At 45.6% G+C, this 11,583-nt stretch overlaps 1 protein-coding gene across 1 annotated transcript; it reads left to right on the top strand.

The window, feature by feature from the left end:
• Positions 1-5,632: 5,632 nt before the first annotated feature.
• fam43b (family with sequence similarity 43 member B) lies at positions 5,633-8,009 on the top strand. Its single transcript, XM_037104711.1, has one exon. The coding sequence runs from the start codon at positions 5,784-5,786 to the stop codon at positions 6,786-6,788; it is 1,005 nt and encodes a 334-aa protein (XP_036960606.1). The 5' UTR covers positions 5,633-5,783; the 3' UTR covers positions 6,789-8,009.
• Positions 8,010-11,583: the final 3,574 nt, after the last annotated feature.

The raw sequence follows: 11,583 nt of genomic DNA, 5'->3' as shown, positions 1-11,583 counted from the left end.
TGCTTTGTTGGACAAAGATGGGTTACATGAAACCAACTGAAGTTAAAAAATGAGACCTTCACCGAGCTCTGAGCGCCACAACAAGCTGAAGCTACCGCCTACTGTACGCATGATACTTAACACACACTAATTAGCTCTTATTTGAAGCCAACCGAGGCTAATTGGCCCTTATTTTTTTCCTTTGACCTTACATGCAAACTAACAAATCGCTCCCCGTAGCAGCGCTCTCCCTGCGGTACAGTACAGGAGCAGATGAGAGAGGTTTGACCTGCAGATCTCCAGTTACTGTATCGCTCTCCTGATTAAAGAAGGGAACGAGCCTCCTGTATCTAATGTTCGGCACTCTCCCTGTTCATTAAACTATGATTCACTCCGACCGCATTATGTATTCAGCCGGGCCTCGTGGGGATCTGTGGAGTGGGAATGAGATTGAGTTGATTTCCATCCCTTGAGACGAATCTTTCCTTTTTTATTGTAAACACAGAAATGACTCCCGCTCTAGTGTTTATGGCGCTCCCTTATCATTTTGGTGGGACTTGTATCTCCTTTTTTTTTGTGATTGGGTGTAGGCGTGTTATCTGTCGCAGCAGTCTGATGTATGAAGAGCCCGGCAGCCCGTTCTGTCATCATTCCCCTGACTCCCTCCCTCGTTCTTTACTGTGGGCTGCCTCGCTGCCGCCCTCACGTACAGCCATAAATCAACCATCTAAGAGCCGGGACCTTTCTCTTGCGAGGCCCCCCTCTCATTGATTACACCGCGCTCAGTAAGTGTAGCGTGATGAAGAGAGAGTCCAATTCAATTAGGGCTGCCGTGCTAGACAGAAATATGTAGCATGCGCTGCCCTGGATGAAAGAGGACGTCTTCAGGAGCGACAAAAAAGAAACCGAGGGTAAGAAAAGGGAATTTGGGAGGTGAGGAGAGGGTGTCGCACGGATAAAAGTAATTGGATTGCGGTGATAACTGCCTGCACTCTGGGGTTTGCTTGTGCGAGTTGATAAAGGATGTGTTGGTTCGACTGGAGAGATGAAGGTAGACTTAGAGGAAATGAGGATGGCTCAGGAGCCGAGCCGGAGATCAACTTGTGACCATTTTTGAAATGGGCAGGTGGATTGCAACGGAATACCGGATGTTCAGAGGATGAAGAGCAAGACCTTAAAAAATAGGGAGATTTCAAACCAGTGCTGGAGTTTGGGGTCCTCCTGCAAAATATTTCACCCCCTCTAGTGAGAATCTCTCTTGTAAAATTCCTTCAGTTTTCATTTGTTCATTCATTTTACGCCCCTCCCCCTTCGGTGCACGCCACTGCTCGATGTTTGTCAGCCTCTCGATAGTGACTGACGTTGCTGCAACCCCCGTGATAAACAGAAAAAGTGATGCCCCGGATCTTTTAAAACTTAAAAACAAGAAATTCTCCCTCCAGAATGTCTGAAATAGTGTTTCTTCCTCTGCTCCAGGTCTGTGTCGGTCTCGCTCACCGAGGAGGAGCAGTGCAGTAGGCTACACGCCACACTGTTCCTGGAACAGGTTGTGATAATTAAAAGGGGGGCAAAAGGTGTGAAAATGTGCCATAAATTGGGAGAAAACAGGAGAGTGGTGACCCCCAGGAAGAAACTAGGAGAGGACGATTAAAAACAGGAGGGTTGGCAGGTGTATCGTCAACCTTTGAACCTGCTTAACAAGGATGAGTGGGCCCACAGTTATCTGTATCCATAAAAATAATAAAACTGTAAAATCTGTATCTTTATACACACTCAGAGTGGGGTTTAAAGACAGTGGGAGGTTGTAATCTTAAAGGAACAGTGTGTAATATGTAGCGGAAATTGTTGAGTTTTCATTACCTTAGAATGAGCTGACATAGGAAGCGGGTCCACTGATTTTGTCATGTTTGCGGCGCCATGTTTCTACAGTCGCCCAGTTGGGACCTGAGCAATGTGAGCGCAGGCCAGCGAATGACCGGGTGCAGAGCAACTGGGCCGAGTGTGAATGGGCCCTGAGATATTCAGCCGTGTCTCACATCAGGGTCTGCATGCTTCACCATCCTTTAGTGAGTCCTTCAGAGAGACCTTGTTAACTGTTGTTAAATGGGACGGTCTAGCCACCAGATGTTTTACCCTTACGACACGATTTTTGCCGCCCAGGCCCAAGAAAGTGACGACCTATGCCACGCGATGTCGCTATTTTCTCTCGTTCTTTCTCAGGTGCGCTAAGAATCTTGGGATACGTGAGGCCACGATGGATAGTAGCAGTGAATCCTCCAAAAAGAGGGAAAAGAAGGCCGCATTAGGAGGAGCCTGCGAATTGGGACAGCCTTCGTGCAACGTTGTGACTTAATTGGCCTTCAAATGTGGCCTCCAAAGGATGCAGACCCAGAATTGAGACACGGCAATTGGAATGACGAGTCCATACTTAGGTTAAAATAAAATAGGTTTCTTGTCCGTGAGGGCCACCGTAGCGTCTGGAGCTTCTCCGACGTCTCTTCGAAAAAGGGAGGGGGGAAGGGTAGTGTAATCTAGAACCACACGGCTAAATGCCCCCCTATACTCAATATATTACAAACTGTACCTTTGAAATGAAATTGGCATGCATTTATCATCAATCAGAAAAATATTTACAGACCGGCCTCAGAATTGAGCTTCAGATCGATGGTTATGATCACAAAAACTAATCTGCACAGAACACCGGTCTCAGCCCTCCTGCTGAGCATCCGACAGCGCCGCAGCCTCACGGAGACATTAGCATGTAGACTGTAGACGCTGCTTCACCACGAGCTCGTCTGTTACGAAACAAGATTGAGTGTTTTAAATTGACATTAGTTCCAGTGGAAAACGGGCTAATGAACACGAGCCAGAAATACTTCACAGCGTGGAGACTGTGTAATCTTGCAGCGTGCCAGGAGGAGCTGCTGCTCTCCCAAACGAGATTGAACACGTTTACTGTAAAAGCTGATGATATAAGACGATGTTAATTTGTTTTTTTATTAAGATGCACCACAGTCTGAGTTATTCTAGCGCTCAGCCCTCACTGTACAAAGGACCCTTAGTAAAAAAAAAAGAAGCACAGAAACGTTACATAGCTTTTAATCATGGTGACAGCATTTCTTACGAATAAGGTTGCCGGTCAGGAAGTAAAGAGAGTAAACAAAGCGAGTCGAGACGACAACCTCCTTATCCAGAACGGTAACCAGAGTGGCAGAGAAGTCAATACTGAACACTCGCACTTGTTTCTGCAAAGGCCAAATCATGATGAATTTCTTTAATTTAGCATTCTGCGTTCATCTTCTGCCGTTAAGAGATCAGCTGCTTCACATCACACAGGTGATTTATGGGACTACAGCTGTTTATATAAGGCCCTCTTCAATCTCACTGTCTCTGGAGGATCAAGAAGATACTGTACCGGGCTGATCCTGGATCAGATCGCAGCCCCGCTCTTTATTCACTAAACATCCAACTAGACTGAGAGCAAAAGTCTCTTAATCATCTCTACAGGGTTGCGTCTCCTTTTATGGCGACTGCCCAGACTATTCCCCAAACATTAAATCAGTTTCCAGCACCTCCAAACAGTCTCCGGCTTATGTGTGAGGTGTACAAATAAGCTCTCCCTCAGCCAACGACAATAACACGGATTTGAAAAAGAAAAGAAGAGCAGAAAAGGGAATTCAAAATAGTTCCGCGCCTCACCTCTTTGAAAAACTGTAATAAATCACAGTCACGTATGAAAGAGCGCCTTCGAAGCAATGTATTTTTCTCCCATTCATGGTTGTCTTTAATTCGCAGCCACACAGCCGAGGTAGCAAAAGGAGACATTTATTTCCCAGTGTTGCCACAGTAACGAGCCTCACAGCAGAAGACTTCATCAGCCTTCATCCACACGCGGCCCGTTTTAGTCGGCGCTGCCCGGCAAAGCTCAGACAGACAGATGATGCTTATTTTTTATTCATTGCCGCAGAATAACTGCCCTCTTTATACAGTGTCGGCCGGCCGGACAGATGTTCGGACACACAGCATTGATACGGGACAGATGTTTACTCATGTTCTCCGACTCTTTGTTCGCTGTGTTGAATTTCTACACATTCTGGTAGAAATTATTTATACCGTTATTTGCAACAGCAGATATGTTATTAGGGGAAAGATTACACCGTTATACCAATGTTTGGAATGATTATGTTTAGACATCTGCAGCACTTGTGATGTTCAGACAAAGATGGTCCTGGCTTAATTTGAGAGGAGATTGAGTTGCTGTGTCTCAGTTCCTCCAGAAGGTCCGGCTCTGCACCCGACTCCTCATCTTCAGTTCATGTAGAGACCTCCAGCGGCAGACAAGTACTTTCATGTTGTTCACCATCTTCGTTTGTTGTGATAGCAAGCTAACATTAGCCACATTAGCACTGAAGACAAAGAACTATGTTGAGTTTTGAAAGCACTGGATACATTTGACTTGATTAAAGCTGCTAAAAGAAAAGTCAGGGGATCACCACAGTCTTCAGAGGCTTCATCCTCTCGGGACCATGAATTTCTGTGTTTTTGTTGAGATACTTTCAGTCTGGACTCAGCTGTGATGCATGAGAGACACTTAACCTTCTGCCAACCATCCACCTGACCACCGACATACAGACTGCCTGCAAAAAAGGGCGGCAGTATACATCTTATATTCTCTAAATTCCCAAACCTTTCCTTGTGAAAATAATGAAGGCAGCTATTATGTAAACTTCAAAATGATTAGAATAATTTGACTGAGACAGGGTCCAGAGTTCATACATTATTTCTCTTCACTGCCTCATTTGAGGACTGTGTAGTCTCTATCATCATCATCAGTTACAAATATACTGGGACTGCTTATTTTTAGATGCATAATTTATGCCTCACCCTCTGAATCTTTACATGCGAGCGCCTGCAAACTATTTTTAATTTAGGAAACTTGCTCTGCCTTTGAGTTGCTCTTGAATTTTTCATTCACCTGCATATTAAAGTTTGTGTTAATGATGGAAATGTGGTTTTTTTTTGGTTTCTCAAGTAGGTTGTTGGTGTAAAGAAACCTTTAACAGCAACAGAGGATAAAATAGACTTAGATGTAGTTGTTGTTGTTCAGTGTTTGTTCGTGTGGTTAATAGACCGATGTGAGATTGAAAAGTGAGAGCAGGTTTGTGATTTTGTGTTTTGGGATCCGAACTGCTTCTATCCTCAGGCTGACAGTGCAGCGAGATCACTCTGTTGTTGCACTCGTTAGAACATCTCACTAAACACGGTGGATTAATTGCGTCCTATGTGCTTGAGTGACTTTTACACAAGAATTAACAAAGTCATAGAAGTCCCCGGGGAGAGAGAATGACTCGGCGATGCACCCCTCTTCCTCAGGTTTTACAAGAGAAACTATATAGCTACAGTGATACCTCGGTGTGAAGCTGGAAGGATAAATAACGCCTTGGTACGGAGCCATTTGGAAGCAAAACAACGAAGCGGCGGGGGGGGTTGAGGGAGCTCGAGCGCCGGGCTCAGGCTCCTGCACCGATCAGCGCTGCATGATGCAGACAACACAGGAGAAGGAGGAGGAGGAGGAGGAGAGGAAGGAGGAGCGAGCAGGGGAACAGACTGGCTGAGGCTCGCAGCTCTCAGTCTCTCCTCTGAGCTTCCAGAAGCAGCTTCTCTCTGCTTTGCCTCTCTCTCTCTCTCTCTCTCTCGCTCTGTCTCTCTCTCTCACACTCCGGCTTTCCGACTCTCCTGCCTGAGCTGATAAAGAGCGACCGCGGCGGCTGAGGAGCTTCACTCGCTCCAACTCCTCCTGCACCATGCTGCCCTGGAGAAGGAATAAGTTTGTTCTGGTGGAGGATGAGGCCAAGAGCAAACCCAAGAGTCTGGGGACCGGGCTGACCTACCACTCCATCCTCTCCTCCCTGCTGCGCTCCTGTCCTGACTTGCTGCCCGACTGCCCCTTCGACTGGGTGGGCAGCATCTTCCATACCAAACGGCAGAAGGTGGAGCTGAATAAAGAGGAGCCTGTTTACAACGTGCGCTACCTGGGGAGCGTGGTCACCATCACGGCGAAGGGAGACGGCTGCACCCAGGAGGCGGTGGCCAAGATCTGGGCGAGGAGCAACTACGGGGAGCAGAGTGTCAAGATGAGGTTAACGGTGGGGCCGCAGGGAATCCGAATGAGCGCCGACAAATCTGGGAAGAAGAAACCCATCCATCTGTACTCTCTGAACAGAATCACCTACTGCAACGCTGACCCGTGCCGGCCCAAGATCCTGGCTTGGATCTACAGGCACCAGGTCAAGAACATGGCCGTGGTGCTCCGGTGTCACGCCGTCCTGGTCAGCAAGTCGGAGAAGGCTCAGGCCATCGCCCACAGCCTCTACCAGAACGCCACGTCCTCCTTCAGCGAGTTCAAGCGTCTGAAGCGTCAGAGTGATTTCCGGCACTGCCAGCAGCAGCTGCTGGGCGAGGAGGCGGTGCCCCTGATGCCACTGAGGAGGCTGCTGAACGGCCAGTGCCACTACAAACCGCCCGCCGAAAACCCCGGGAGTGCCACCCGCCTCTGCTCCATCACGGAGGAAGAAGAGGAAGAAGAGGAAGAGGAGGAGGGGGTGGAGGAGGAGGCGGCAGAACAACCGGAGGGGGATGTAGAGAAGCAGCAGCAGGAGAAGCAGAAGGTTTTGACAACAAACACAGACCCGACTCAGTTATTATCAGAGCTGGACATTGGGGATATCGCCACGCTGGAGCAGTGCCAAATCAACTTTGTCAGCGACAGCAACAACAACACGTTTACATTTATAACCTCTCTGGTGTGACAGTAACGAAAGGCAACTCTGCAGAATCACATTCCTCTCCTTCACCGGCACCCCTTCTCAGGCTCCCTCCTGCCCCGTCCGTGTGATGATGTGAAGTGTTTACCAGAAACTTCTCCTCGCCAGAAAAAAAAAGGCAAAAAGACAATTTTTTTTTTCTGTGGGAGTGATTTTCTATTCTGGCCAGATGGCTCAGAGGCTGGTTTGACTGTAGCAGTTTGGTAAAAAAAAAAAAGCTGCGTGTTTACAAAGAGGGCCGGTGATGCTCTGACTAACGAAAGCACAATGACGAACGAGGACAGCGCTCTGAGAAAAACACGAGGGCGCTGACGCTGAGATCACTGACATGCGGGTCACATATTGATCGCAGGCACCGAGCAGGATGTGTTTATTAGTCTCCTAGCTCTTGTAATTTTTTTTTTCGTGAGTGAAAATTAAACGCCGTGTTCGCCAGCAGGGACATTTTTCTTTCTTTCCCGGAAATCGACTTGTAATATTTTTTCAGGGAGGCTCTTTGTAAATTTGTGTAATTTTTCTAATACGACAATCCTCACTGAAAATTGTTCACTGACCTTTTCCGAGAGCTTACAATCACGAGAAGGAGTTTGTTACGGTTTTACTTAACGATCACAGCCGACTAATGAATAAAGGCTGTAATTTAGGAAGAAAGCCATTCAGTCGACATGTTTATTGCCGTCATTTGTTACCATCCTTATCATTTATGCATGAAACGCCGGCGGTAACCTTTTCCACGCTGAGCTTCTGTCTTCTTCTTCTTCATGTGACATCTTCGATCTTTCGGCTTTTCAAAATGAACACTGTGATAAATGTGTGACTGGGGGGGCGACATACTGACCACGCAGCAGAGTCTAGTTCATGCCATTCAATTTTTTTTGTTTTTTTTAAACACGCCTATTTCCGTGTCACCTGGTTTTCCCCCAAAACAAAGAACAACAAAAACAAGTCTGATTTCGCCATCGTTAGTCGAGTTTCGTTGATGCAGTTTTTTCCACACGAGCCCTCGCAAAAACGCAGACGGACAATTTAAACACCACAAGCTGTTTTGAATATGACTTTAGCTAACTGCTAATTTCCTGTTGATGATATCTGTGCTACTATCTAAAAAATGCATTGTGATTATTATTCTTATTCTAATTATGAGATGAAGCTATTTATTTTCTGAATACGATGAATAAAAATTACCCTCACTTGGGGTTTTCCTTCTTGAATCTCGGAGGGAGGGTGTTTTTCTAGATGTTTTTCGAAAGAGATTATTCAAATGAATTCGACAACTTTGCATTCCGCCAGTGAGCATTTGCATGTTTCTGATGTGAGAGTTTGTGTAACTCACTCTTCGAGGACCAAAAGAAACCTGCGTACTCACAGAAACGCGATGTGCTTCCAGAGCCACGACACGGTTTAAAGACAAAGAAAGACACAATGTCAACTTTAAACGTGCCTGTCAGTGCTGTTCGATGTTAATGTGGTTTGATGATTTTTTTCCTGCAGGCCTTGCACTGGCTTCTCAGCCTTTTTTTTTCATTTCTCTGAGGGGAGCAATTAATCAGCGGATTGAATTGTTCAGGAAGTGAACATAAAGCTCTCGCCGCGGCAGGACGGCTGTCAGGCTCTGACAGGAAGCGAGTGATCCAAAACGGGTACCGGGAAGTTGACTCACCAACCACCATCAACCATTTTACTGCAAACTCCAGCCATTTTAGTGATGACTAACAGAGCGACTGAGAGCCCCTAACATGTTTCACTGGAATCACACAAACATTTGGCAAAGGGGAAACGTCAGTGAAAGCATGTTTGAGTTGTGGAAGTTTGATCTCCCTTTGAACGATTAATTTATTCTGCTTTATGTCGTCACAATACAGCGTTGCGGTGCGATACATATATTAATACGCAGGGAAATTATTGATGTCAAAACTGTTCATAAATTCGGTTTAATACTTTTACGTAACAACATCAAAAGCTGTTTGATTTTGACAGCGGAGCGTCCTCATTAGAATGCTGCTTTTGAAGAGGACTAGGTGCAGCGGCTCTGTTGATGAAAACAGATTCATTTTGAGTTGCTTTGAATTACTGAGATGGATCGCACAGAGGGGGGAGATACTTTCGCCTGGAACCTTTGAGATCAATACTTTTGCTTCTCTTGAACAAACTACCTCTGAGGAAGAACAGGATCTAATTTCAGGAGATAGATAATAAAGGATTCCCGTGCCCTTGCCACAAATCCACTCATATCAGGGACAACGGCAGAACGTGAATACTAAGAGAAACCACTTCTGTTTTTATTGCTTTATTAAATTTACCCTGTGTTGTAATCTCCAGCCAGTTTTGACGGACTCTTGTTCTGCATGCATAAAAAAAAAGAGAAACTCATAGTCACGCGCACAGCGTGATAAAGTCAGATTGTTTGCTCGCTGACATTCATGCAGAAATGCATTGTGTCTGACATGCTGCCAGTGTTGTGTTAACATGGAGTGGTAAGCAGAGGAGCCATGGTGCTTTTTATGTAAACATAACTCTTGTCAGGCGAGCAGAATAGAAGGGAGCAGATGGCAGCAGCAAGGTGCACGCTGGGCTTTATCACAGCCATCTTCCAGAATAACAAGGGCTCAAGCCCAGATCCAAAGCTCGTTGTGTTTTGTCACACCGTCAGTCACGGAGGAGCCTCTTAAAGTTCACCCAGATCTAAATCAAACATGGCAGCCACCGGCCTGTCAGGCATCACATATAACTGTGTTTTGCCATTTTTTAACAGCGGGGCGTCTTTGGAGACCCAAAAAGCTGCTTCTGCTCGCACACAGCTGTTCAAAGGCTTCTTCTCATCCCCACGTAGAGCCTGAGAGGTAAACGCTGGCTGCTGAGTGACAGCACGGCGGGCCCGCTCGTCTCCATCACGACGACAACGGAGGAACAAAATGTTGTGTCCTAGAGCAGCTGGCAGCGGGTGGCAGTCTGTTTTGTTCCAGCGAGAATTGTACAAGGCAAAAAAAAAAAAAAAAAAAAAAAGTGTTAAGCCTGCGTGAGGACGGAAGAACAGTCCGAGAGAGGGAAGGAAGGACGCAGTGGATCAATGAGGCTGCTCAGTAACAGAGAGATGAATAGTAATGAGACCTTGTAGAAAAACAAAAGTGGGTTGTGTATGTGTGTGTGTTTTGAAGTTTGTCTTGCTGACTCTGCAGATATTTCATCCCACATATTATTGGCCTTATTTCTCCATTGAGATTCATCAATAATATAGGTCTTTCTCCATCCCCTGTGGGAGACAACATTTGTCTGAGCCCACCAAATCACTGCTGAATATCAATGTGTTTTACATATGTTAGCTACTAGCTGCCGTAAGCTTATAACTGCAGCTAAAAGTGGCATTAGCTGAGTTTTTTTAATAGTTCTTAGCAGCAGAGTTTCAGTGCACACGGATACCACGGGATGCAGTATGGAGGCGATTTACAGTGACTCTGACTTGATGTTAGTGGGAAGTCGAAACACGACGGATTCTTTTTTTGATTTGTTTCTGTCGAGTTTGTTCTTGTCAAGTTTACCAAGCAATTCAGCTTGTTTTAGTTTGGGGAAAATTCAGAAGATTTACGGTTGTATTTATTTGTTTACTAAGGAAAACAGATGTAAGAATATTTCTGTTCCTGTTTTTCTGTTTATTATACAAAAAAGAGACCTTGTGAAACTCGCTGCATGTATACATCTTCAAGCTGAAACTAAAGGGGCTTTACTATCGGACTAACACTTCTCGAAATGCAAAGTGGTACAGACCATATTCACACGGCGTCCATTTTCCTCTGATGCCCCACTCAGGGTGGGAAGTTTGAATGTCGTACTGCTGCCTTTCAGGGTTTCAGGTAGTCTATATGTAGAGAATCTGACAAATTACTTTCATTTCACAGCTTCCTGATGATCAGCAATTGAAAAAAAAAAAACACGCAGCGTGAAAATCCAGAGGAAAATTTGGCCATATGTCAAAGCTAAACAACATATTTGTGATGTAACCACCTCCTTTATCTCTGTTGATTGCCTTTTCAGTTGCTATTCAATTAGGAAGCAGTGAATTTGTGCAAAAATATCAGATTCCCCACATTTGTGCAACGTTCAACCTGAAAGACAGTAGAATGACATTCAAGCTTCCTGCCCTGAGGGTGGCGTCAGAAGAAAATGGCCGCCATGTAAACACACGGTTCATTGGGTCGAGATTAGCTGATTAGTCTGCTTTCTTCATGAGACATGTCTGACATAATGTCAGCAGTGATTTTTCACATTCTGTTGATAATCTTGATTAATTTCCTATTAAATGTCTGAGCTAAAATGCAGGTCACATCTCACACATTGAACCTTTAAATCTGTGGACTTCCATTAATGAACACTTGTTTGAGGGGAAGAAGCGACTGGCTGGAAACTGGACACAGTGTTCTCTGTTTCATCCTTCGCAGTGGATGAAACGTAGAAAAACTCGGGGAAGCAGCCGAGTGCTGCTGTTTAATAGAGGTGGAAAGAAAAAGAGAAAAGTTCAAGGATGCAGACAAAGTGGCTGTTTTTTTTTTTTTGCAAACGTACCTCTAGTTAACACACACACGATCACTTTTGCAACCCTTTCTGTGTGACCTTCTGCGACTTTCTCCAGCACAGTGGATGACACCGTCTCAAATGAGGCCATATAATACCGTCTCCTGCGCTCTCATCATGATTCCCGCGGCCACCAGGAGGGTTTTTGTCATCATCGTCTGACGCTGTTGTTCTCCTTCAGAGGGACGGTCTCCCCCCTCAGTCCTTTCCTTAC

The sequence above is a fragment of the Acanthopagrus latus genome, chromosome 7, assembly GCF_904848185.1.
Source record: "Acanthopagrus latus isolate v.2019 chromosome 7, fAcaLat1.1, whole genome shotgun sequence".
NCBI classification, from domain to species: Eukaryota; Metazoa; Chordata; class Actinopteri; order Spariformes; family Sparidae; genus Acanthopagrus; species Acanthopagrus latus.
Note: the sequence above shows the minus strand (reverse complement) of the source record. Positions and strands in the feature narration are given on the sequence as shown.